At 42.6% G+C, this 27,637-nt stretch overlaps 2 protein-coding genes across 10 annotated transcripts in view; both read right to left on the bottom strand.

Annotated features, from left to right (window-relative positions):
* The window catches only part of SPTAN1 (spectrin alpha, non-erythrocytic 1), a 47,856-nt gene extending 31,464 nt beyond the window's left edge, over positions 1 to 16,392 (bottom strand). For 3 of the 7 annotated variants that reach the window (XM_017810021.1, XM_017810022.1, XM_017810023.1), the window contains exons 1-11: positions 16,291 to 16,392; positions 7,997 to 8,236; positions 7,295 to 7,420; positions 5,314 to 5,454; positions 4,203 to 4,349; positions 3,559 to 3,692; positions 2,713 to 2,857; positions 2,471 to 2,625; positions 1,143 to 1,278; positions 496 to 597; positions 170 to 307 (exon numbers count right to left, since the gene is read on the bottom strand). In XM_017810021.1, coding sequence (XP_017665510.1) covers positions 170 to 307; positions 496 to 597; positions 1,143 to 1,278; positions 2,471 to 2,625; positions 2,713 to 2,857; positions 3,559 to 3,692; positions 4,203 to 4,349; positions 5,314 to 5,454; positions 7,295 to 7,420; positions 7,997 to 8,233 — 1,461 coding nt within the window. In that variant the 5' untranslated portion in view covers positions 8,234 to 8,236; positions 16,291 to 16,392. Of the gene's footprint in view, positions 1 to 169; positions 308 to 495; positions 598 to 1,142; positions 1,279 to 2,470; positions 2,626 to 2,712; positions 2,858 to 3,558; positions 3,693 to 4,202; positions 4,350 to 5,313; positions 5,455 to 7,294; positions 7,421 to 7,996; positions 8,237 to 16,290 lie in introns of those variants that run through there. The other 4 variants (XM_017810025.1, XM_017810026.1, XM_017810027.1 and 1 more) reach the window with 2 other exon arrangements.
* Positions 16,393 to 17,048: 656 nt separating this feature from the next.
* Positions 17,049 to 27,503, bottom strand: GLE1 (GLE1, RNA export mediator). Of its 3 annotated transcripts, none has more exons than XM_017810296.1 (17): positions 27,296 to 27,503; positions 26,827 to 27,048; positions 26,149 to 26,274; positions 25,841 to 25,989; positions 25,464 to 25,524; positions 24,928 to 25,182; positions 23,963 to 24,191; positions 23,256 to 23,371; positions 22,994 to 23,063; positions 22,501 to 22,643; positions 21,442 to 21,632; positions 21,160 to 21,289; positions 20,728 to 20,832; positions 20,089 to 20,171; positions 19,876 to 19,939; positions 19,100 to 19,172; positions 17,049 to 17,479 (listed from the first exon to the last, which is right to left on the bottom strand). In XM_017810296.1, exons 1-16 carry the CDS (start codon positions 27,389 to 27,391, stop codon positions 19,104 to 19,106), a joined length of 2,109 nt encoding a protein of 702 aa, XP_017665785.1. In that variant the 5' UTR covers positions 27,392 to 27,503; the 3' UTR covers positions 17,049 to 17,479; positions 19,100 to 19,103. The 3 variants fall into 3 exon arrangements, with proteins under 3 accessions (XP_017665785.1, XP_017665786.1, XP_017665784.1); XM_017810297.1 differs by having other exon boundaries at positions 17,049 to 17,476; XM_017810295.1 differs by lacking the exon at positions 17,049 to 17,479 and adding an exon at positions 18,043 to 18,600.
* Between the last annotated feature and the right edge of the window lie 134 nt (positions 27,504 to 27,637).

Below are 27,637 nucleotides of genomic sequence, written 5' to 3'. Positions count from 1 at the left end.
ATTAGATGGAAACTGTCATTGCAGCATCTCAGGCAGTCACATAAATAACTCTGTACAGCACTGGTGCACATTTAGTGGAGACACTACCACTAGTTAATTGTTTAAGTCTAGAAGACTAACCAGAAATTAAAATTGACCATATCTGGAGAGTTCAAAGATTTGCACTCACTTCTTGTTTGCTCATCCAGTTGTCAACTTGTTCAGTGTCTCTGTAGAAGAGCTGCAGGTCCATGCACTGCTCGTACTGCTGCCTGCGGAGCTCCCACAGCTCCAGCAAGGCAGACCTCTCATCTGACAGGATGGTCAGCTAATGGACAGGACAGAGGAATACATAATTTTATTTAACAGTCTCTTTAATATAACAGTTGTGACTCAAAAAAGTGTTCAACACTGGACTGAAAACAACATCCTGTGTGAAGACTCAAAACTCCTTTTAAATTAAGGGACACGGAAGAAAGGCGAGTATTCTTCTAACAGCTCTTGCTCTCAACTCACCTTTTCTTTCACTTCATCAGAAGCATAGTGCCCAGCAGCAAGCAAAGCCTGGCCAGACTCATCAGCAGATTTGAAGCTGTCTTCATGGGCATCAATTTCTCCCTATGAAAAGGAGATGTGAATAAGCTGTTACCAAAATTTATCTTGAAATAGAGTGTGAGAACATGAAAACTGCTATTGAAAATAACACAGAGACAACAGTCTGGACTCCTGAATGTTAAACATCTGACTATCTTTAAATACATTACCCTTATCCTGAAAACTAGAGTGAAATGTATTACCTTACAATGCAGATAAGGTAGGCATAAATTCTTAAATTAAAATGAAACTAGAGGTTGATTTGAGCTGCACTCTTTCTGCTTACTTACAGCAACTCCTCATGATGGAGAGCTAAAACAGTTGTTAGTCCAACTGACTGCTATTAGGTCTAATTTTTTATAAAATACTATAACAAAAATTCTTAAATACTTAGTAACTAGTGTATATTTATTATCTAGAAACAAATTAAAAATATTAAATCAGGACACAATCCTGTATTAGCTGCATGATCAAAGCACTGCAGAGCTCCAACCCCAGCAGTTGTGACTCAGAGGTTGTGTCAGACACACAAAGCAGCTGTTGAGGGCTGGGCTGTGTAACCACTCTACCTTATGTTCCTGATGTCTGTCTAGAAGGGCTTCTGCTCCAGCCACATCATTGGCAAGTTCATCAGCATTTATCAGAGCCTTCATCTCAGTCACCCAGCTGGTGAGATCTCGGAAATCCGCAAGGAATCTCTGCAGCCTTCGGAAAGCAAAGGAAAAAATGGTCAGAATAATCTGCTTGCTTAGCTTCTCCCTCCTTACCCCAAAGAAAGGGTTACAAACATGAAAGCTGTTCCTCAGATACGAATAAAACACCACCAAAATGCACTCAGAATATTAAATAACTAAATATGCTTTCAATGAAAAAAAGCCTTTTGAAGTTAAGAAAATGCTGGGTTCTAAATCCATGTCTTAAAGACATGGTTTGCATATAATTTATATTGGAAGTAAAGCAAATATTCCTAACTATAAGCTGAAGACAATAGAAATCAAAATATGGTTCTCAAGCTGAGTGTTTCAAGATAACCCACGGGGCTGCTTCTGTCACAACCATAACTGTGTGTGGGGGAGGGAACTGGCAGAAAGTTTCAACTGCACAAGCCTCAGCCTTAAAACAAGCAAACAAACTCGAATTCCTTTCAGTGTGCCTTCAGTTGTTGCCTTTGGCATGTGTTTAACACTTATCAGCAAAAGTCATCAGTTTCTGTTTCCCTTCTACATTTGCTGTTAATTGATCTGAAGAGATTTTGGTAGGGAAGGTAAAGGAAAAGATTATTTGTCTGGATCTCCACTGTCATAAATCCCACATCATGGGAGGGAACCAAGGGCAGAAAAACAAAACCAGAAAGGATGTAAACTCATCACCATATGTGGATGTTTCTTTTTCATAAGGTTTATCAACACAGACAACCAGATTGGTGTAGAAACAAGACTGGATGAAGAGAAATCCCACACCAGCAAAGCAACTATCACAGAAACAGGGACTTCACTTAGTCTGGGACAATACATCAAATATGACACCAGAGAGACTCAGGACTCTGTAGTGAGCAGCTCTGTAGTAAGTGCATTAAAAAAAACCCAGCAAAACTAATACATAGTCAGATACTTCAAAACACAGATGGGGAAAAAAGCAAAAGTCCTAAAACATTACAGTGTCTGTTTTTATAACTGAATCCACATCCAAAGAATGACCAAGAGCTGTAAGTACTTATTTATCATATAAACATTTATTTTACCACCAGAAGTCAGTGTAAAATATAATTTGGTGAACTGTTTCTGAAAACACCAGAATCACCCCAATGTTTTGCAAACAGCATCCCTTTCTTCTCCCAAGAGCCTTCTGTCAAGTGTGAACAAGGAGAAGGGAACACTGGGCTGCTGGAATGACCCACCTGTAGGAGTCGTTGAGGCGGCCGTGCCTCTCCGCTGCCAGCGTCCGGATCTGCTCCCAGTTGGCGATGAGCTCCTCCCGCTTCACTTGGATTTGGGAAGCATTTATTGGGTGAGACTGCTGCAAACGGTCAGCTTCTGCACACAGGGCCTTCACCTACACCCAGGCACAAAGTGTGAGTTTCCAGCCCTTTACAAGCAGGTAAACTTGGTTAAGTTGTACATAAAATCTGTCTCGGGGTACCTTGTCCTCCAGAGCTGCCAGGTCTCTCTCCAGGCCCTCGTGCTTGCGCAGCAAAGCCTGCACACTGGCCAAGTCTCTGCCAAAATCATCTGAGGCCATCAGCTGCCCTTTCTCCTTAATCCAGCTGATTGTTTCATCCACATCCCTTCAAAACAAAGCACAAATTGAAAGCAGTCTATCTTGTACGGGAAAAGGAAGAAAGCAGGATGTGTTCCTGTACGTGTGCCAGAGGTACTGGCATACAAACCATATTTATAAACACTGCGGCCAACTACAAACATACTTTAAAGAAAACCCAACCAAAAACAAACAAAGAAATAGACTTTTACATCTCAAGAAACTTCGAAGGGTATTAACAGGTCACTCTTCAGGTAGTGTCACCAGATGCAAACAAGGAATTACAGCACCATCACTGAGTAGGTTCATTTCCCACTCTGGACCCTTTTCCAACTTAATTACAGCATATCTCAAAATGCTGTAGATGGAGATGAGGATAGAAAGACATTGCTCAAAAACCCCCAGAACAACCGGGCTGACATCCATCTGACAAAAAATACATCCCTTTTCAGGCTCATCTAGGACAGAATTGGGTGAAAAAGCCCTCAGAGGATAGGGAAGCAGAACTGCCATTAGCAGGAATGAACAAACTGCCAAGTGCTGAAAAGCTGCATCACAATAATTATTCTAAAGTAATTCTGGAACAACAAGGTCTTCATTCAACAAGTCATGCAGAAGAGTAAAGCAAAACCATAACAGACAGTAGCTCTTCTCATCCCATGTGCAGCTGAATGCATCATTAAACAGCCACACAAGGATTCCACCACTCCAGCAGATCCAAGTTCATACCTGTTGAAACGCTGAACTTCAGCTGCCCCAAAGAGTTTCCCTTGCCTCTGGAGGGCAAGTCCCTTAAGACGCTGCCAGCTTGCATTTACTTCATCCTGTTTGGACTTTATCAGCTCCTCTTCAGGGTGTTGTTCCTGGGAAGCAAAGACAATTGTTGTTTTCATATGTTTTGTGGTTTTACATCCATTGACAACCCCTTGAAACGCCGCTGGTTTTCAAGAGATCAATTTACAATTACTGTCCTTTCCAGATGATCACTCAATTCAATAGTTTCCCTGAAATTTCACTGTGCAAACATTCAATACCCTTGTAGTGGTTTCCCTATATACTAATTAGTCTGTGGGAAGAGGGCTGTGAGCAGCATCTTTTTTTTTCCTGGAATGCAATACTCCCTGCCCTGTCTCCATCCTTGATCAAGCCCTAGATGTCATATCAGAAGAGATATTAAACCTGCTTGTCCAAGGGAAATACATTTAACCCCAAATACGACAGTTTCTCTTACTAATCACTACTCTCCACATTTTCAGCAATGTTCCCAGCTGGGGCAGATCTGCCACCAAACCACAGGGAAATAGGAAGCTGCAGCCAAAAGCTTTCTGTCATACCTGGCTTGCCAAGAGATTTTCAACACACACACATTTTACCTGGATAAGTTTGCCAGCAAACTGGTTCACTTCATTTACTCTTTCCTCGTGAGCTGCGAGGTCTGTCTGGAACTCTTCAAACTTCTTCTGCAGAACCTCAACATGCTCTAAGTCCTGTCCAAGCTCTTCTGAGGTCACTATTGCTTCCTAGCACATTGGGGAAAAAAAAAAAAAAAAGTTAATTTCAGTATATCCTATGGGAAATCACTACTGAAAATTAGGAAGCAAACTGTCCTAATTTTCAATAGGTCAAAGACAAGCACAGTGGTTAAAGTCAGATTTAAAACTCCAGTCCCCCCCTCAACATTTATGTGTTATTGCAGAGAACATGCAAGATCACTAAAGGAATTATTTTTTCATCTTCCTTGTCACATTAATTTTTCAAGTACAAATTCATAGCACACAGAGTGACTAGAATTTGTTCATATTTTAGACTGTTTATGGCCACTTGCTGCAGGCTCCTGATGCAAGATTTCTGTATGAAAAGTGCACTGTCATAATCAGAAACAGTTATGGAGAGTTTACAGTTTGAACCCACAGTGACACAAAACAGCAAACTATCATTAAGAAAACCCATATGATTATTATGTGGCTTTCTTTTCCCCTTGATAGTGTGGTTTGTGGTCTGTTTCCTCAGAGTTCAAAGAGTCAAGAGCCAACAGTTCTCCTGCAGCTCATGTCCTTACAATGTACATACAAAGATATTCCCATCACGAAGTAACTACCTACACACTGCTGGGTGCTTGGGTTGGCTCTTTTCTATAACAGATCAATTAGAACATTTATTAAAGAAACATTTGCTTTTACGTGTTGTAGATTTCCTTTACAGGAAAACTGAATTTTATTCAAGTTTCCTCAAAGAAAACAAAGAATTGATCATGGTAACTATGCTCACCAACACACAGGCTTCCTCTTACTCTAATATAGAGAACTAATATTAGTTTGCACAACTACTGCTGATGCAATATGAATAACTAAATCAAGTGTACAGGTGCCTTTCCAAGCTCCCTGTGACCACCTGACCTCCAGAGACTCTGTGCTGACAGAAATTTTCCACACAAACACATCAGATTTCCCACCAAGGACACAGAAAAGGCAGTTAATTATATACCTTGTCATTGATCCAGTCCATGACATCTTCACATTCCCGGAGGAATTGCACCAGCTTCTGTGCCTGCAATAATTTGACCCCCTTCTCTCTCATCTTTTCCATCAGTAATTCCCATAGTCGGTGCAGCTCCTGCAGTCGAGTCTAAAACAACAGGACATGGTTATTAAATCCTGTATCAGAGAAGGTCAGATTTAGTCCCTTCCTGACCTTAACAGTAGATTTATTTTTTTTCTGAAGTTCTACAACCTAAACCTTACTTTAGACAAAGGGTGGACAAATCTCACCACAATTTCACTTCCAGTCGTTAGTTTTCAAATAATGTAAGGTGTTGTAACAACACAAAATTAGAAATTACTGAGCTAAATATTTACATATTTTTATTAATTAATGAATTATGTTCACATAACTATGAGATAAAATTTGATTAAAATTCTATGCTAATATGAAGTAAGACCAAAAATTTGCTGCTCTCCCCTTCAAATGTTCAGTCTTTTACGTGGAAGTCAATTCCCAATAAGTGAATCTCATCTTCCTTCAGGAATTTATTTTTATCTAAGACAACACATTTTATTGTCAAACTTGTGCCATTTTACTGTATTTTAACCACTTTTCTTTACACTAATCAGTTAATATGTTTAGCCAACATTGTTAAGTAATTTAATACTGACATCCCAGGAGTAATTACTAGTTTTAATACTGAGTCTCCGGCTGAACTCGGTGTTTCAAAACTGTTGGGAGCCACTATAAATTTTATAGACAATGAAAAGAAAAACCACACTCCCACACAGGCACACAAGTTGCAAAACAGGAAAGTATCTGCTCCACCCATCATCTACCACGCTTTGCTCATCGAGACCTGAAACTTGAAAGTCACTCAAGAGAAGCTTTTGAACCTCATGGGCGGAGGTTCCACTAAATCCACTCAATTAAGGAGGTTTAAAAGGGAGGAAAGAGCTCTGAGCACTGTCCCAAAGGATGGTGCAAGCTGTCAGCCAAGGGAGGAAGGAGACATTGCAAACCCAAGTTGCACAGCACAGTCACAAGTGTCACCTACTCGGATGTGGGACCCCACTTGGGTGGCCGTGACTATCGGTCGCTGGGCCGTCCGGTACGGCGTGAAGGACTGAATTAAAGGCAAGTTATCACCCCAAACAACACAAAGAACAGCACAGTTTTTGGCTTTTTTCCTATTTGTGGTAAGGATTATACAGTCACAGTGAGGTTTCTAAAATAAGCGTTACCTTAGGGCTTTTTTACTATATAACGTATCAAAAAAAAACCCCTGTTTTTCTTAGTTACAATGAAATGATGAAGCTATCAATTAAATTTGATAATCACTACAAAAATATCAGAAGAGTTCTCATCTTGGAAAGTTCTAACAGCTCTCATCGAGATCTTACAAAGGAAAAAAGCTTTCAACAACAATTTTAAACAACTGCATTAAAAAAAACCCGCAGCCAAGACTGACACTGAAATGAGGCCCAGAAACAGCAGATTTAAAGTGGGAACACAAATTAAAGAGCTTTGAACAGGCCAGTACAACTTAATCAGAAGGCAAAGATGACTAGAGACCTGATCTCAGCCAGAGCACATAGATTAGATGGCTGAAGTTTACTGGTTTGGTTGCTTGTGTTACTTCTTACTGCAGAAAATTAAAATGGTAAATATAAGCAAAAAATGAGTTGTCAACATGCCTGACATCAGGCTTTGTGAATTTGATTTTGGGAAGAACCACAGGTATAATTCATCATTTGTCTCGTGCCTCTCAAAACATCTTTGAATAGGTCACCTCAGAACTGGATCCAGGAAAAGCCATGAGCTGGGTGCCCATGAAAGAGAAAAATACCTCTCAGCTTTACAAATATAAACTCTCTGTAGAATTCTAAAAAGCATTTTGGAATACAGAGTTATCTGTGCAATCTGGACAAAGTGCTTAACAAAAAACCTGTAAGGGGGGGGAAGAAAATGTTTTAAAACTCACTCTTATGGTTTCAGATGCAAAATGGCTCTCATTAATCATCTGATTCCCAGTCTCATCCAGTTTAATGATAGCTCCTGAATTGGCCTGCACCTCTGCTTCAAAGGCCTGGTGCTTCTGCAGCTTCCCCTACAAGGAAAACATCAAAGAATGTGACTGAGACTCGAACAGCCTCCTCCATGTTCCCCAGCATCAGGATCTTTAGTGTATTTTATGCATATTCAGTACTGACAAGCAAACAATAAAACCCCACAGTTGAAATCAGTTGTATCGTGTGTTTCACCACATTCTTTTACACCACAGTGTTCAAACCCCTGAGAACCCTTCAGCTAATTCCACCCATACAAGCTTGTTTTCTACAAATACCCTTTTTTTTTTGGTGGAAACAATAGCCAATAATTCACATTTATTCACAAAGTTAAGGTGTCCAACAAATTCTAGGATTAAACAAAGCTGGTTTTACGCTACATTACGACGAGTAATTTTTTCCATGCTGATGTAGCATCTAATCCAGCATTAGAAATATTCCAATTATATCAGCAAAGAAACCAGGCTTTTGAAGAACATTTGCAAGGTCATGGGTATTTGCATCCATCTGACTTTGCTCTCAGCTCAAGTTTCATTTCTGTGTTTGTTCTATCTCAGCTGACCTGGAACACCCTAAAATTAATAGCGCAGGAAACAGAAAATGGCAGGAGGACTTGCCTGCAAATTGCTTGGGTCTTTGTAGTTTTCATCAGATGCTATCTGCAGTTTCTCTTGGATCCATTTTTCAAGCTCGTCTGCATCCCGCTGGAAAAACTGGAATCGATAGGAATCTTCAAGTTTTTGGCGCCTTAGAGAAGAGAGTTCCTTGAACCTGTGGTAACGGTCCAAAACTTGCTGACGCCTTTCTTGGATGTCTTCTGCCGTTTCCAACACTTTTACACCGCTTGGATCCATTTTCTGAAAGGCAAAAAATAAAATTAACATTATGTTTCCTTATAAAACATTGGGAGGGCAGGAAGAGATCCATGCAAGAAAACCTGCTTTTTAAAAATCACGTGTGGTTCACTTGCAGGCTTACTCTGTGTGTGCAGGCATGTGTACAAAATATAATTATTACACATATAAATACATAAAACCACACTTCTAGAAGAAAATAATGGGAAAGGAATATTTACAGAGACATTTAACATGTACTTATTTTGGACAAATATGGCTGCAGTCATAGAAAGGCCGTGTCATCTCAAACATGCAAGTGTGTGATACGAGTGTTCAAATTGTGGGTTTGTGCACATATATGTGTGGATACAAACATAAAAATATTTCTTGTCCAACACAGAAAACCTGGAAACATTTTATTTAAAATATAGGAAGAATATTACTGTTCTTTGAACAACAGCTAACTGGTCCACATGTATCTCTATATATATTACATACACATACACACACATCTCTGATGCATCTCCTCTTTGTTCCTTCAATTAAAAAAAGTTACAAACCCATCCTGTCACTCTCCACATAACCTTTCAAAAGCCAATAAGAGGCTTCATAGATCTGACTTTAGACAAGTCAAAGGCCATTTTGTTTAACTACTGATCTCCCTCCAAGTGAAAATCCTTCTATATTGCTTTAAATACTAAAATCTAATATTCTTACTACAGACAGCAAAGACCTGACTACTGCTCTGCTTTAGCTCCTTTCTATTAAAATTGGGATAATCTCTCATTTTCAGTTCCTAAACTTTCAAAAAAGTAATCTGATTTCCAACAAGAAATCTGGGCACTGGAATAGAACTGTAACGCAAATTTAAAAAGAAGAACTGTTATTGTCATTGGAATTTGGATATTTACCCACTTCTTTGACAACTAATTCTGTAAATCAAGAGGTTGCTGCAACAGACACTCTGTGCTTGAACAATTTTGCAATTAATGTCTCAATGTACAATTATTTACATGTATAACTCACTTAATGCTTTTATCATCAGTTCTGTACCCATCAAGTTAAAGATACTTCTCATCAATCCTATCGCAGACAGGGAAGAAACCCAGACTAGAACTGCAGACTAAAAGACCTGGGCAATCTGTTAAAACACATCACTAAATATTAAATTGTTATTTACTCATTAGTTAGTTCATGCTTTAATTAGACAAGTGTCTTGCATAACTGTATGGAAAACTCCACAGGTTGGAAAGTGATCTACACCGCCACGTTTCCCTTTTGGATTCCAAGCACTTGTAAAGGGAACAACTGATAGAAAGGAACACATGGGGGCGAATCCACACATTCCTGAGCTCCCTTCCAAGGTCCCCACCCTGCCAGGGGACAGCCGTGGCCAGAGCTCTCAGGAACTCTGAGCCCCAACTGCACTGCGGCACTTTCGGGAAGGAAAGAAAACTCAGCTTTGCTTTATCTTCCCCTCATTATTGCCAAAGGAGGGCAAGGGAAAAAAAACAACTCCAGTCTCTGCAGCCTGTGTTACATAAATGAGGTCCAGGTTTCCTCTGGCAGCAGTACCAAAATCTCCACCTGATTAGTGTATCTGAGTATTAAAAGCTCAAACCCCTGAACACAACTCGAGCTCAAGCACGGATCTGGTTCCCTGAGAAAGCAGCTGTTTGTTCCAGTATTCTTTCAACAACCTTTTTCCTCCAGGAAAGGAAGTTATTGCTAAAAACTTCCTTTCCTGCCCTGTCACGCTGTGTTTGAATCCCAACAACACTTGTTTTAAAGTGCATTGTGTTCAGGAATAACACAGTGGCAGTTGGTCCAATTTACTGCACGGCTGGAACCCGTCTCTGCTGATCCTGGTTTTGGGCAGTGCTGGGAGAAAATTAAATCCTAGTTAGTCTCCAACTGCACAGTCATGCCCTGGACAATACAATTCAACCTGTATTTCAGTATTAGAAACAATCTCCACAGACAGAGTGATTTGAAATCACTTTAAATTATTAATTTAGGCAACTATTTGAATTATTTAAATTATCATTTAAAATACTCTAATGTTTTTAAAAACCAAATAGGAGACCTGTAATTCAGCCTGGGAGCTGGTTTGCCTCTCACCATGCAAGCCAGGCAATCTGGCTCCTCTTTTTGCTGGAATTGGTTAAAAGAAAGGCTCCTTTTGTAACTACAGTAAGTCGAGCGAGTCAATTGTAAAAGAAGTGCTTTGGTGTAGCAATAATGGACTGTTCTTCCTGCAGCACCAGCGACGTCAGCAGTGTCTGTGCTGCCAGAGCCAGCAGCAGTCACCAGGGGCTGGGAACTCCAAAGTCATGGATGCTGCAGAACGATGCAGGCTCCAACTGCAGCACCCCCTGGAATACCAAACACCCCTCCGAGATGTTTCCTTGGCTCAACGACACCACCGAAGGCATCTCGGGTACACCCCTGAGCCCCTCGCAGGAATCCCACCAACGAGAATCGGCTTTATGTTTTTAATGTGAAAAACACCGGGATGTGACAGAGCCCGGGCTGACCCCAGATAAGGAGCGTCATTCCGGCCCCTCCCTGTGCTGCCTGTGCCACATGATAAGGTCGGGCAGAGAGAACCTTCCAGAAGAACCTCGGCCTTCCCGACAGCCCCAGAGAGCGGATCTGAACTCCGTGTCCCCATGGCATTTGCATTTCTCACTCCTCTCTAACACTGACTCCAGGTCAGCTTATGTCTAATTAAAATACTCAGATATGCTTCTGCTCACTCCACTGCTGTGGTGGGTTTTTTAGGAAAAAAAAAAAAAAGCCAACAAAAAGAAGTAGGAAATTTAAAACAAAACAAGAAAAATCCCCAAACAAGCTTATTACTCTCATCCTTCCATCTAAAACAAGTTGCCTTCCCCAGTCAACACAATAAAACTTGCATGGGATCACACAACTGCAGGTATTTACAGCCACTGCAGTGCAACAGTGCTGATGTCAGCAACACCATTCAAGTTTGGGAACAGATACGGAGGTGGGTTCAACAGGAATTACGGCGGTGCCACCGGGGCAGACACACAGCAGAGTTGTCAGCATTTCCCTTACCAAAACATGTTTTCAGGGATTTAAGAACACAAATGTAAAGCGCATTCAGTGCTAGGCAGAAGATTTTAGTGTGTTTTTAAAAGCAATGACATGAAGCTTAAAAATTTAAACTCGTTTGCTTGAAAAACACTCAGATATCAATATATAAAGATCTTAAGGAGTAGTAAAACAATAACTTTCTCTTAAGATAAGTTTTGATGATACATATATGTATTTTATATGAGCTCTGTTACCTGAATTCAGTTTTTATGAGCCCAGCAGTAGCCTGTAACAGGAGTATTTTCCCTATCAAAACACTCCCTGCTTCCCAAGTCTGAACACAGGAGCAGCTCGATGCATTTTTTCATGTTCATCGATATCTCACCCCCTCAATCTTGTCCAAGGAAGATTTAACTGCTATCAGCTACTCCCCTCCTGGAGATCAAGCACAGATTGCTGATCTTTCTTCTTCAAGCAAAAAAATGAATGTGAAATGGATGGGAAAATAACCTTCAAAAGGACAGAGGGGAAAAAAAAAACCAAACGCATTTTTCCCAGCTTTCATTTCTCCCATTCACAGTTCCCTGAAAACACCAGGGAAGAAGCCACTACGTGTGTCTCAAACACAAAACCACCACGACTGCCTAGTTTAGGGAAAGTCCACCTTGTACTGCAGGTAAATCAAAGAGAATCCTGCTGAAAACATGCACAGCTCCTGCAAAGGGAGTCTGAGCGTGCTGTGTTACAAAGAAGGCACTAAAGGATGTCATATCTTACACCACATCCTAGAGATTTAAAACACTTCTGAGACAAAATTAACGCCTGGACTTTTGGTTTGTTGGATTTAAATTTACTTTAGAGAAGTTCTGTGCAGTAGAACCCTGTGTCCAAATACTCTATTAAGGAAGGTCACTAACAGCCTCAAACCTCCACAAATTCCAAGCCAGAAAAATCACTCAAGTGCTGCAGCACAGAACAAAAAAATAAATAAAAAAAAAATCAAGATGTGCTGAAGTTGCTGCTTAATGTTGTAGATTCCTACAGACTCATCACAGCACAGGTAAAATTCAAACATGCTCCAAAATTTAAGTAGGTATTGCAGAGACACGAGAAACTGTTGCATTAAAAAAAAAATAAGAAATGTAAATAGTTTCAACCAAAGACAGTTATTTTGGCTGATTAGAGGGTTTGAGCACAGCCTCAACTATGCACTTCTGAAATATGAAGACAATTAAAGACCAGTTCATTTTTAGGCATTTAATCTTAAAATCTTAATTCCACTATCCAAATAACTGCCATCTGAATTTGGTGTCTTTATGTACGATGGGGGGTTTTTTTGGCTTTGTTTTGTTTTAGTATCACCACAGACCTTTGATAAAACTATGCAGGTCTGGCAAGGACTGCACTCTGCTGAGACTCCTGAGAAAGCAAATTACCTTGACTGCATTGCAGAAATGCAGAGTTTACAGGTAATACAAGATTATATAATTAACCCCAGCATTTTCCACCCCCATTTGTTATCTTTTCATTGTCATTTGAATTGCAGTACAAACATTTACATCACTACCACTTCCAAATAAAATACAGTTGCTTGTGTTCCCCAGCTGAAATCTGGTCCGTGCATCCTATTTATTTTACCAGCACTGAAAAGGAAACATCCCAGTGTATAAACAGTTACACCACAACAATTCAAGGATTATAAATTTGTGCAAGTGGATGAACAGGAACCAAAGCCAACCTCGAATGCACAATGTTCTACACGGTAAAATCTCATCACAGTTGACTGGCAGCTGCTATAAAGGAAAAGATTCTGCTCAAGTACCTTTTAAAACAAAAATCTCTTAGAAAATTAACCTGCATCAAGAACTGATTGCATTGAACTGTAACACCTCTAAAATGTTCACACATCATGCACCACAGACAGAAATTAGGCAACTCAAAGTATTAAAGGAAAGGCAGATCAGACTCACACTAAGTGCAAATAAAGCACCTGCTGTGTAGAACAAACTCTCAAACCAGTGTTTTTTTACAAACAGGTCACTGCAATAAAGGCAGGCAAGTGTGGAGGGCACTTCATGCATTCTGTGAAATACCTGGACTTTGACTTTACGAAAGGATGACAACATGATGGAGGAATGTAGAGTCTAAAAGGGAGGGGGAAATCGAGATAACGTTCAACTGACGACCAGCATAAGGATATGGCTCATTTTTTTGTCCCCCAGATGCATATTCTGTCACAGTACCTGTTTATTACTTTCCTTCTGCTTCCTTGTCACATAAAACAATTTAGTGTTAATGTCACCCAAGCTATTGAGAAGGACAGACCGCCCCACACAGAAAAAGGTTACACTATCAACAGGAAAACTTAATTAATTTGCTATGTATTAACCTTTCCAATTAGTTGTAAACAAAACAGAAAACTACCGTAACCTGAAGGTCAAAACAGAAAGTAAAGCAAGTTATCTGGACTTGGCAAATGATGGTTCTTGCTACAGCATAATTAAGTGTGATGGCTTAATTTAAAGACACAAATTCAATCAGGAGGTTTGGAATATAAATACCCACTAAGATGTTTACTTTCAATTACCACAGTAAAAAAAAAAAAAAAAGGCCAAGTAGCAGTTGTGGCAAAGGTATTTTTGAGGTGTAGCTGTTACATGTATCCAACCACCGAATTTTCAGCTGAAAATTCCTTGCCTCCCCTAACCCTACATTATGCCCATGGACACGCTGCAATCCCTCCACGGAAAACTGCAGCTGTGTGTGTGTGTGCCTTTGTGCTGCTGGAGCTCTGCACTTCTCCAGCTTCACCTGGATCTGCAGCAGGGATCCAGCAGCTTCCCATTCCGTCTGATCCATGGGCAGCCCTGGGAGCACAACCCAGTCTCCAGCCACGGCATCTGCAGTCTGCTCCACCCCATTTTTCTGCTGCCTCCACTCACCCCAGGGACAAATGGAAAAAACAAACCCCCACACTACACAAACATGCAGCAGAGAAAAGGGAGGAACTCCTATTATTTCCTCCCATACAGGGGAAGTGATTAGTTGCCCCCAAAAAGCGATGTATTTATGAATGAAACAATTATAGCTCCATAAATACGTTAAATAGACAAAAGAAAAAAGGCAGCAGAGATACCAAGTTATTTGCATTAAATTACTAAGGTCAGTTATTAATGTCATAGTTGAGAAATAGGAATTTCTCACCATGAGGTACACCCGTGTCTCAAGAGATTTAATGCTTCTCCTACCTCACTGCTGTGCAGGAATAAAATGGGTACAAAATGCTTAAAATGTGTAAAAGACAGTCTTTGATATTCACCATTTTTGCTATTGTTGCTACCTCTGTTATTAAAAGAATAAACCAGAAATATGTTTGCTAACTTCATCAACTACAGGTCTCATAGAAGCATTACATGTAAATCTGATTTTTAAAATACAATTTCTATTTCAATCCAGCCAATACGGACTTTGTAGCTTTTTTTCCAATAAGAATGGAAATAAATTACTTCTTGTGAACAATGTAACCTGTAATCTTGGTTCAAGTATTTGGCACAGCTTAACAATTCCATTATTACAGTTACAGATCCTGCACACAGTACAGCAGAAAACATCCCATTTCCAACCTATTGTTCCTTATTTTCTCTGCACAACCTATAAATAAGGACAAATGAAGATTTCATGGAAGAACTCATTGCTAGCTGCATTAAAATGCATAAAAATCCCACAGTGGGATTTAATATTCGTTTTGAACAAATCTGAATCCCTGACCAAGGCCTTTCAGCGAACAGAGTCATCGGAATCTTCTGGCACTTCACTGAAAACAAAATGCCAAAAGAAAATGGATTATTTGTTTTCCAGAAAGATACAGAACCATTTCAGGCTGAGCTGGCTTTTTTTGGGTTGGTTTTTCTTTTTTTTTTTCCCCCTGATGTGTTCATTTGCCATCTCCAGACAACTGCTCTTCAAAACCTATTTAAATATGTATGAAAGACTGCTCAAGAGTCACGTACATTTTCCACTGGAGCAAGATGCTGGTTTATGATATAAAAAATCCTGAACAGCCACTATGAGCCCACTGAAAAAATATACAGTGATAAATGCTTGTTTTTCCTTCAATACCAGGACAAATGATTGCCCTATTGGCACATATTTATGACCCAGCAATGTAGATTTGTATCATTATAAGCAGGTTAGGTGTATACGGGCAACAAAATGAGAAAGAATTGACTTGGATTTATTTTAAATTATATTAAAAAAATAACTGATCACGGCAGGGACAAACCCTGATTCTTTCACGAAGGAAGCCGTAGACCTTGCCCTATATATCACAGTGACACATATATGGAAGGAACAGAGGCTGGGAGGGTTCCTGTTAAATGCCCCCTCCCCGCCAGCTCTGCCGAGCCACCCCCGGCTCTGTCCCCGCCCGGAGAGCCCCCGGTCCCCGCGGAACGGGCTCTGCACCATCCCCGGCCCTTCCATCGCTCTTCCCTCTTCCTCGCCCATCCCCTGACCTTGGACAGGGCTGGGCTGCCCAGGAAGCCATTGCTGTGCAAGGATTCCCGGCGCCGGGGGCTTCATCCCCAGGGATCGCCCCCCGGGGAAAGGCTGGGCTGTGCCCGCGGGGGGCCGGGCGGACGCGGCGGGGGCTGCGATCCACGGCCGGGGACGGCATTTTCTGCCTGTTTATCCCTGCCCAGGGCGCTGAATGGGATTCCAGCCGCGGGTCGCGCTGCCCAGGGCGGCTGCGGCCGCTCCCTGGAAAGGAAAGGGTTCCCTGGAAGCGAAAGGCTCCCTGCCCGCCCCCGCCCTTCCCTGCGCTCCGCTCCCGCTCGGGCAGAGCCCCGGCCCGGCTCTGCGATAAAACACCGCCCGGCAGCAGCCGCGGCCGAGAGCGGCCTCAGCCTCGCCCGCCGCGCCCGTACACCTGTGCCCGGCGGAGCGTGCGGGGCTCGGTGAGCCCGAGCGGGCTGCGCTCACGGCCTCCCCGCCCGCCCCTCGCCTCAGCCCCTCACCGGGTCGGTGGGTGAGCAGAGACGTCCCGCCGGCTCCGCGCCCTCCGCCACGGACCGCGCGCGCCGCCCGCGCCAGCCCTTTTATAGCGCGGCCGGAGGTGACGTCAGCGCCGCAGAGCGGCCCTACCCGGCCGGCGGAAAGAGCCGAAGGGCTTCGGAAAGGGTCGGGAACGGGGCGGGGGGAGGCCACGCCCAGGCGGAGAAGGGCGGAGGGAGCCGAGGGGTTCCGGAAAAACCCGAGGGAGGGGTTCCGGAAAGAGCCGATGAGTTCCGGAAAGAGCCGAGCGGCGGGGCAGGGTGTGGAGGGCGTTTGTCCCTCTCGGTGCCCTGCGGGGAGCGGCCTCGGGCACCGCAAAAATCCACAATTACACCGGGAATCGGTTAAAATGCCCGCGCAGGGTAGTGGCAGAGAGTTCTACCCCCGTTTGTCTGCAGCCAGGGTCAGTTTAGGGGCTCAGAGATTTCGAGGCTCTGCAGCCCAGCGATGGAGGCAGGTCGCCTGTGCAGCACCGGGACAGGCTCAAAAAAGCAGCAGCCTCCTTATTTTACATTATTTATATGTAACTTGTTAGCTTTACATATTTTTTTCTATATTTATATCTATATACAGATATATAGATAAAAATATATTTTTAATGGTGGCTGGTTGAAGCAGGGTGCAGTGTCACCTAGCAGCCTGGCAAGGACACAGCATCAAAAGGCTGCGAGCGCTTGTCAAGGGAAAGCTATTTCTGAAAACCTGATGCATAAATTCAATGGAAAATGAGCCTTTAGCATTAAATTGATGTTTAAAATAGATACGGCAAAGTTCTGCCCCCCCCCAAAAATTAAATAATTAGAGATGAGAGGGCTGGTGAGGCAGGAAGAATGTTACAGGCTGGAAGCGGTGAGTGGGTTTGATGGCTGTGTGAGTTAATAACACATTATTTGAGCGAAGCACTTCACTGGAGAAGCACAGGCACTTGTGGTGACATCCCATCGCATCCATGGGAACTCCTGTCTCCAAGCAGGAGTCTGACTCACAGCAACTTCGATGCATCTCGGCCCGAAGGCACAGTATTTCCACATCTGAGATCCTCTCCTTTGTCATATTTGATATAAATATGCGTGGAAAAATACCATGAATATATGCATACGACCTCATTTGCACTGCATCTTCATTACACCAGCTGGCCAACATCCAAACCTGCTAAAATGACAAAAACAAGTCAAACATTCAGCTCAAGCAGCAGATGCAACCCTAAGCTACATCTAAAAATAAATATTGATTCTTTGGAAGCACACACATTATTCAATTAGAAGTTCTTGTTAGTATTTCTGAAACAGTAAAGAGCATCCAGAGGCAGAAAAGGATATCATGTTTGTTCTTTAGAAAAATATATACTTTTATTTGTGCCACAAATGATAAAAACGCCCTGGTAGCTATCAGCAAAAAAGAAGAAAAGTGTTGTATTTCACATATACACAATCAAATCCCTCCTTGGGTTTGGCATAGGCAGACAATTGTTTCTAACAGACAGGACCAATTAGTGTCTTGGCAAAGTGACTCTCCACCCTGATTGTGGATATGCAATACATAATTAAAACATCCCCACTCAGTATAAAAAAACCTTGTTCATGTTCAAGTACACTAATAAAAGTTGCATTGCTTCTGTTATCTGGAAAAAAGGACACCAGAAGGATATTTCCAGTTTCCCAGAACAATCATCTAAAGAATTCAAGAGTCAGTTTAAAAAATACGTAAACCAAATACAAATTTAACTTATTTATCAGTCCGTTTTAAAGCCAAGGTTACAGTTTTAAAGGCCTGAATTCCGAAGCACGTGTTACAACCTTCTATCAGAAATTTCAAGAGCTATACAGAAAATCACATTCAACTTCTCATATGGCCTCAATTCTGTTTTCTACAGCTTGAAACTGCGGTGCCTCTAGGAAAAGCAAAACCCAATCTGGTAAAAATAACATTTTTAACTTGAAACAGTATATTGCCAGAGTTCACAAAACTGTGAGGTATTTTCACTTCCACGAACAGAAAGGCACAGTGCAATTTTTAAGTCCAGGAGCCATCAGGACACCGTATTTAAAGCATCTTCCACGTGTTTAAACATATGAAGGAAAAGTCTTTCATTGTCAATAATTTATTATACAAGAACTTATAAAAATCTAATGCTTAGAAAGACTTCCAAGTCTACAGCAAATCAATCTTCAGCAACATAAATCTTCACAAATTAAAAATTAGGAGGTTGATAAAATATTTTCTTCTCAGTCTTCTATACTGTGTCCAGAGGCCCCCATACAAGAAACGTTGACCTGTTGGAACAAGTCCAAAGGAAAGACACTAAATTAATCACAGGGCTGGAGCATCTCTGTTCTGGAGGCAGGCTGGGAGTTCAGCCTGGAGAAGAGAAAGCTCCAGGGAGAACTTAGAGCCCCTTCCAGCGCTTAAAGGGGCTTCAAGAGAGCTGGAGAGGGACTTTGGACAAGGGCCTGGAGAGACAGGACAAGGGGGAATGAGTTAGATGGGATATTGGAAAGAAATTCTTCCCTGTGAGGGTGGTGAGAACCTGGCACAGGTTGCCCAGAGAAGCTGTGGTTGCCCCATCCCTGGAAATGTCCAAGGCCAGGTTGGATGGGGCTTGGAGCAACCTGGGGTAGTGGAAGGTGTCCCTGCCCATGGCAGGAGGGTGAAATAAGATGAGCTTTAGTGTCCCTTCCAAACCAAACCATTCCAGGATTCTGTGCACAAAATACATTTTGCCTTTGGGTGTGAAGAGGAAGCCAGGTCATCCAGGGGACAGGAAATACAGACCCATTTATGTTCTCCAAAAGGAAGGTGTCAGAATGCCCTTTGGTACTGGAATTTCCTTCTCCTGTAGACATTTCTAGTGGAGAGAGAATGACAAACAACAGAGGATAAATGTGTATCTTAATTTGGCATCTCTTCTCAGGAATTCTGATGGCTGTTACTGCACACATTCAAAGCATTGCTAATAAAATGTACCAGAAATAATTTTGAAATGGAAGTACCAACTCCAAAGCTGTCATACTTCAATATCATAATCTAAGCCAACATTCACAAAGCAATTTAAACAATCAAGTATTTTACAGTTCTGCAGGCTTTATTTAAAAAATATGCAGAAATACAATGCTAAACAAACACTACAGAGAGAGGTTCAAAGAGTCTCTTCTTTGTGTATCTATTAGGACAACTGCTAAAAGCAAGCAACCACTGATAAGGAATAGCTGTGACAGAAATGACTCAGCAGAATCCTCCTCAACCTGTACATCTCCTCTCACTGAACTTGCTTTACAATCAAAATACATTTTCACTGAGCAAAATTAGATGGGAGGTAAGAAAGTAGCAAGATGTTTGACATCATGACTACCATTAAGGTAATTCAGTAATTTTAAGTTCCAAAGGATGGGTTAGATCACAGTGACAGGGATGGACTGTCAGCTGTGCTGCAAGCAGTGCCAGCCCTGCTATCCAAACGATGCACATGCCCAATGGAGGGAAATAAAAACCCCAAACCAAAACATTTGGTAGCTAAACAAACAAATGAAACCAACCCAAAACTGCTTTACCTGCACAAAATTCTTCAAACGTGATAAACAGCCCATCTGGCCAGCGCTGGTCACGGCTTCAATTCTGCAGAAACAACAAAGAGCACGTTTCAAATCCTCTTTAGAAAGTTGAGTTTGATTCACAAGTGGGTGTGGGCGTGGATGGCAGAGTTGGAAAAGATGGATGAGTCATTTAAGAGCAAGCACTGACACTCCTAACCCCACATATCATACCTTGGGATATAGGATTTCTGGATGAAGAACATTGTTTTCCAGAACTGAATGCCATACTGCTTCACCAGAGCGCTGCCACACACCTGTGGGACAGAAAGGCACAAACAGCAGGTTACAGAATTGGGCTTCAGAACTGCAATGAAGCTGTTCCATATCAACCACTTAATATTTTATCCAGACATTTAAAGAAATACACCTACAATCAAACAAGCAAATCTTCTAAATGCAGTTACTGCTATCACAATTACCTTTAATTTTGACTCTTATTTAGCACAGGTCTATATTGAAGGATATAAATTAATATCCATCAGGCTCTGATGGTTTTTCAGCATGAAAAACCCATCCTCTTTTATGAACTAATTTGGCTGGAAGGGCCACAGGACCTCATTACACTGTACAAACTGATGCCAGGTGCTTAGCAGAACTGATTCTTACAGGACCATGCAACTCTTTCTAAAATATCAGGAATCTTAAATGGAATCAAATACAACAACAGAAGTTGTATAAAACTTTCAGTTTTTAAATCATTCAGCTTCAAAGCTGTAGTTGCAAGAATGTGGAAATATTGAATCTCACCTCAGCAATCCCTGTCATCAATTTAGATCTCTTTAACTACCAATAGCAATCCACACCACTAACCTCCAGAAAATCCAAGAGCAGCATAGCTGTCACATCTGCCAGAGGCTCCAGATTCAACATCTGTGCAAGCCAGCGCCACCCGTAGCTCAGACCATGAGGATGTGCCTATAAAGCAACAAAGAAGCACTTGCTTTACCACTTGCAAAACACTATTATCAAAACAGGCAGTTTCCTGATTTACTTTTTTCTTTATAAAGTTATTTTACAATAGCCTGACATAAAATTTGATCGTTGTGGAAATACAAAGAAAGGAAGTTAAAGTCCACACCACGAGTTACTTGGCATTGCTTTGCTCATTATGACCATCTCCCTTCAAATATATCCTGAGCTGGTTTAAGTTCAGCACACCTTCACTACTAAACGAGCTTCCAAAACATTTTAACAGACTCTTGGGATAGTAACAAGGTTCTAATTATAATGCCACCCACACACCCCTTGCTTGTTTCCATAAGGCCACCGGAGCTGAATGATGGCAGCGTAGAGACGAATCATTCCTGACATCCTTTTGAGAAAATGATCTTGTTCTTCCACCTTAGAATCATGAACTTCATATCCAAGCATCCTAAGTATGAGAAGACATTCCAATATTAGTACAGCAAAACACATTCACTTGAGTCCCTGCCAGCTCTCAGCTTACTTCAAGTCAACTGTACTGTCAACAGGGATTCTCTACAACCAGACAAGAATGATTGCAAAGGCCAGTGATAAATTTACCTCTGATACTCTTCCATGGAAGTCCCCTCTTTCCGAGCAGGGTAAAATGGCACAGCGTAGGGGCACTTTTTGTGCAGATGAGCTAAGAAGATGTCACCGACTCGAGGGTGTAATTCCCAGATTCCTGAGAGCACCACAGCAATTGGGAAGGCTGAATCATGGTGGAAAGACACTTCTCCTTCTCCATGTTTCTGGAGGGGGGAAAGGGAAAGTCAATCCCCACCCCTTCAAGTCATTTCTCAGGCAAAAATATTCCTTTTGGTTTTGTAATTAATCTCTACTAAAGGATCCTAATGTTTCCATGGCTATGAAGCCAAGGATAGAAAAGCTGATGAAGCCCCACGTCCTCAGCTCCCACAGAGGATGACAATAAACTCTGGCTCAGGAGAGAAAAAAGGGATTAGCAAACACAGGCCCAAAGTGCAGGCTGCACAGATATCCTCACTCCAAACAATCATTTTTCAAATGTTTACAAATCAGTCACAGTTTTACTCCATGAGCTGATTTTTGCATATATTTTCCCTGCAGGGATAAAAGCTTCAAACAGCCCAAATTTAGGAAATAAAGACAAGAGAAAAATACTGCTAACTTCACTTAAACTATGACACTTCATTTCTTGAGAGGTGCAGAACACAGCAGGGACTGGAGTTTGTCTCAAGCCTTAATATTGTTTTTTTGTCCTCAAAATTCTGTCAAGATATAAGTATTTGAGCCTATATATAGTTTTGTGATGGATCATAAATTAATTATCAAACTGTTTTCCACTAACACTGTACCCACCTAGTTCAGAATATATAAGACTATATGTAAGAATATATAAGATATTAATATTAAGGAAATAAATAAGAATATATAAGCCTGAAATTGAAAAGTTTTTTCTCCTAGAAGAGATAAAATAAGGGATGGGAGAGAAAGAGAAGCTAAGTTCTTTCATTTCTTTAATGCACACAAACTGAACACCTAGTGATTTTGTTCTTCATAGCTGACAGAGTTCAGTGTCCAAAAGCATCTCCTAGAGCACTGCCTGCCTGTGCCACCCCAATGAAGAGAGCTCCTCACCACAAATTTCTCTGCAAGTTTGTAATAAACAAACTCCAGCCCCTGTGGATGCTGAGTCACCGACACCGTCTGCCCTTCAGTCTGAACAGCCTTCCCAGACAGGAGGTTATTGATCTTGTCAAACACCTCTCTCAGCTTAGAGCCTGCAAATACATAAGGAATGTATGGAGACAGAAGATTAGGAACCAGCGGACAAGTCTTACCCAGAACACATCAAGTTCACAAACACCAGATCCACATCCTGAAAGGCACCTCAAATGGCACCTTTGCTCCATCTGACTAACCAAACTTAATCCTGATGGAGCAAGATGCCTCTGAGGGAAGCAAGAGACCTTCAAAACACAAGCAAACGCTGCTGCACAGACTTGGACTGTACACAGGCCAGCCTTCTGCTGTAGGGATAATTATAGGAACACTTGGTATGTTATGTCCTGGTAAAATCATTACAGCAAAAGGAATTTCAGTGGGACTGAGCTCTTGGCGTTTTCCTGACCTGATATGCTGGAGATCTGGCTCACAGGGATTGTAGCTGCTTTCTGCAGGTTTGTTTTTATCTTCTTCACCTGCAGAACGAAGAAACAACTTTAAAATCCTTTCCAGACAAGTATATTACTATGAGAGTTTGGATGAGGAGACTGGTAATAGAGGCTGCTACATTAGAATTTTTAATTTTTTTTTAAATGAAAGCTGTCCTACCTATTTCTCCTTGAAACTAAGATAATCTCTCTTTGACAGTATTAATAATTTGTCCTTACCTCAGTGTTGCCTTTGCAGTTTCCAATTTCACTGAAAGAAGCAACACACTGCTCAGCAGCATCTTGAAGCTGTTGGTACCACTGCATAATACTTTCTTCTGTTTTAACTTGAAGCCCTGCAATTAAAAAAAAAATAAAAAACAAAACAAAAAAGACAATGACTAAGAAAGACCTAAACCTCTAGGAAGAAAACTTTTTAAAACAATGCAAGGAACACAACTGCATGAGTGCTTTCTTTCCCCAGAACTTAGTTTAGAAAGTTACGTTCGTAAATAAACTAAAAATTTGCAAGTTGTACAGGAGTTCTCCTTCAGCTTAGTAGCTTAGGATATCTGGAATTAACTTACTGCCCAGAAGAGTAATTTCAGTGGCCCGACCTTGTATGTTTTGTCCTATCATGCATGAGCCATCTACATTCACAAGAGGACACGATGTTCCTCTCTAATTTTCCAGTACATGCTATACTGCCCAGAAAGAGGAGGTTTTGCTCCAGCTAACACAGTCACTTTATGCTGCAGCAGTTCAATTTCAAAAGCTTTCTGCCAGCAGTCCTACACCCACTCTGACAGTTGTGCTAAAAGTAAAGGCTCTGGGAAGGTGTGTCGCCACAACACAAACATTCCAAAGCAGCATTTAGCCCAATGGTAAAAGATTGAAAAGAGGGAAAGGAGGTAAAGAAACAAAGATTCAAAAAAAGCCTCACCAACCTTCCTTCTGCTGCTTTCCCCCTGACTGCTGTGCAGGGACAGGAGTCTGAGTCTTCATCTGCTCTTTCTTCTCTAATTCCTTCCGCTTTTGTCTCTCTTCCTCTTCATCTTTCCTCTTTTTTTCTTCCAGGGCCGCAGTGATTTCCTGCTGCATGCTGGATATCAACCCTCGCATCTCCTGCAGGGCTCGCTCAGTGTTGGCCACGTCTGCTTGAGTAGGGAAACCTCTCTGACAAAAACAGAGGAGGTAACACACCATTAACCACTGTCTGTGGAACAACTGCAAGAGCAAGGAGCCTTTGAAGCATTAGCCTTCACATAATCTGGGAGCCAACTATACATTCCATCCCCATCTCCTTTATTTGTACAAAATGTTGGTCATAATATTTGTAAATAATGTTAGTCCATGACTAGATCTCCTAAGATCTTGGACAACAAAAATTACTAACACACTTGGACAAGTGTAAGTTAACTCCAGTGAAAAGTCTTGACAGCTTCCTCTGCAGAAAGCCAGCTGTGACAAACTGAAACAAAGAACTGGCCTTATTAGTGTTTTATTTTTCAAGGTTTGTATCCCACCCTAGAGAGAAAAAATGTCAAGGAAACCCCGTTACTGCAAAAGGCTTATGAGCATAGGAAAATCATAAGATGGTTCATGAATTGTTAAATACTGAACATTTCATTGCCTCAAAAAGGAACGTTACAGCACCAAGACTTTACAGTCATTTAATTTGACTCTTTCTCCCGCAGAAGTCCTCATGCATTTTTATAAGCCACTTTCAAGAGAACAGCTGAAGTGCCACAGAAAAGAACTCCCCTTTGAAATTAGATGCTTTATAGGGTGAGTCTAAAAACATTGCTGTGACATCTTATTGAACGGCCTCCTGACAAGCTGCTTTTGAAGACAACTGCAGGAAAGTTTATGAAGGAACAACCAAAGTTAAGCACAACTGCAGAGCCTGTACCTCACTCGTGGTACGGATGAGCCCTGACACCAGCCCACAGATCTGGTTGCCACGATTGCTGTAGGCAGACAGGTCGATTCTGGGCAAGTCTTTGTGCCTGTAGTTGGGATCAATCTGCTGGTTGAGCTGCAGCAGCTCCTCCTGGATGGAATAAAGGCGACGCAATCTTTCCTGCCCCTCTTCCCTGCGCAAACGCTCCAGCTCTTCCTGGCGCTGCCGCTGCTGCTCCGCCTCACGCAGTTTGAGGTTCAATATCTGGGGAGAAAAAGACACAAGAGTCACAAAATATTTAAGGAACTCCAGCTTTACATCTCTTTCCCGGTTTCATGACTCCCAGCCCTGCAGGGCCTTCCTGCTCCTACAACACGTGTGCTTTTACTGCATTTCCACACCGCAGCAGGTGCCCAGGTCAGCACCAGAAAATCCATCCTCACACCAGGGTGCCACAGAAATACAAATAAATCAATTGGTCTTTCCAGTTCCCACCCCCAGTAGTCATGGTCTTGTATGAAAGACAACGCTTAACAGCCTCAGACCTTTGCTCTGTGTCGGTGTTCTTCCTTCAACTTCTCTTGCTGCCCCTGAGCTTCCTTTGAGCTACGAGACACATGAAGACAGAAAAACTGTATTCAAGATATCCACCAGACAAAATACAAACACACCGCAATTTACCCTTAAAATAAGCTAAGGGAACTTTAACTGTCACAAATATTGTCTTTTTCTAACCACTGAAACCTCAGCAGTAACCAGAGATCTACTCTGACAACCTGTAACAGGACAGTCAATGCAAGAAAAGCAGCAGGTGAAATTTTCAGCAACAAGGGACCAGCATGGAACTTGTGTCAGGCACAAGAATTAATCCTCACTTTGATTAAATGCTATACAATTTTAAGAATACCAGAGCTAATCTCACCTCTTCTCCATTACTTCTTGCAACTCTTGGAATTCCTGATGCCGCTTCAGCTCCCGCAGTTCATCGAAGCGCTTCAGCTGTTCGCTGGCCTGGGCATAGGCTGCCCTCACCATCTGCTCCTGCTCCTCCTGCCTCTGCCTCAGCCTCTCCTGGATTACAGAGGGACCAGAATTGCAGAATTTGAATATAGGAAAATACATACTAAATTGCCCAGAGTGGACCAACATTTAGGACTTACTGTCCTTGCACTGTTACATCTGGAGCTCTGCTGGGATTCACACACACCCCCTCAACCTTTTTTGACTTACCTTTGCTTTCAACCTGTGCATCTCCTCATACATTCGAATGCAGCCTTCGACTTTTGCAACTTTGGATGACAGAACTGCTGGAGAGACTTCTTGATCCGTTTCCAGGGGACTGAGATGATCATTTCCCTGCGTGGTCATAGTAAAAGCAAAATCAGTGACCAAACACAGGATCAACAACTCACAGAGGAAAACAGGTAAATCAAGTCCCCGTAACTATTATTTGTTGAGAAACAAAGGGGTCAATGAATGCATGTTTTTAGAGCAGTTATGTATCTCAGTAGCGCAGCCACACCATTGTGAGTATCCTCCAGCACATTCATGAGGTTGGGATGATTACTTTTCCAATCACTAAGACTGGAAGCAGAGATACCAAGAGACTCTAGGACATTCACAAAGACCAATCAGGACATTCACCTGGAAAGCCTAGACAAACCCTCCATGTTGTCTTAACACTCAGGAAAAATGTTACACTGGAAGAAGTCAAGACAGATTTAGACTTTGAACCATTCTTCAGGTGGAGTCTTCAAACTTTCTGTTGATGCTACAAGAAGTTAAAACTAAGCATCTTTCCCCTATAAAACAGACAACAAACCAGTCTTAATCAATTTATGGCAGCAAGTCAGCACGTTTTTTCTCACAGCTGCTCCATAAGCATATGGATTATAATCAGAGAGCTACCTTGGTCTCACTCGGCTCTGTGGATGAAGGTGGTGAAGAGCTCCGGTGGCTGCCAGGCGGGACCCTCTCCGCGGATGCCCGTTTTGAGACCGGGGTGGATTGTTTGGGCGTAGAAGTCCCGGAGGGTGTGATTTCTGGGGCTGACTGCCCACTAATGCTGTCCAGGACCCAGCCGCAGTACGGGGAGAGCTCAATGGGAGCCACACACCCTTCCAAGGCACCCTTGAGAGAAAACATCCCCCGTGAGTGCGAAGCACACCGAGACAGCAACAAAATTTTAACACACCACGAGCACCCCTGCTCCGTCACCAGGCGCTTTATGACCGCAGCTCAGTACCCCACTGACCCCTTTCTCACGGTGTTTTCCCAGCACTTTTCCCGAGCTCCCCTACTTTTCAGGACGCCCGAACCCCCTCGGGTCAGCCCCGCTCCCTGACCGCGCGCTCCGGGGGTGTTTCAAAGCCCTCACCTCATCCTCCTGCCAGTGGCGGCAGTAGTTCAGCTGGCCCTTGCTGGAGAGGCGCAGAGCCTCCAGAGTCTCGAAGCGGAGCTGCCACGACTCCATGGCCCGTGTGTAGCCCGGCCCGGGGGTCCCTCACGGTCCCGGGGGTCCCTCAGAGCCCCGGGATTCCCTCACTGCCCCGGGTCCCCTCACGGCCCGGCCGGGCTCGCCCCGCCTCTTCCGGGCCTTGTGCTGGGCGGGAAGGAGCGGCGGGCGCCCCCTGGCGGACAGGAGGGGCCCTGCCCGGCGCCAGAGCCCCGGGTTCGAATCCCGCTCGCGGCGCCTCCCGTGAGGGACGAGCCCAGGGAA

Source organism: Lepidothrix coronata, unplaced genomic scaffold (assembly GCF_001604755.1).
Source record: "Lepidothrix coronata isolate B3197 unplaced genomic scaffold, Lepidothrix_coronata-1.0 Scaffold28, whole genome shotgun sequence".
NCBI classification, from domain to species: domain Eukaryota; kingdom Metazoa; phylum Chordata; class Aves; order Passeriformes; family Pipridae; genus Lepidothrix; species Lepidothrix coronata.
This window is presented reverse-complemented; position numbering and strand designations above follow the sequence as displayed.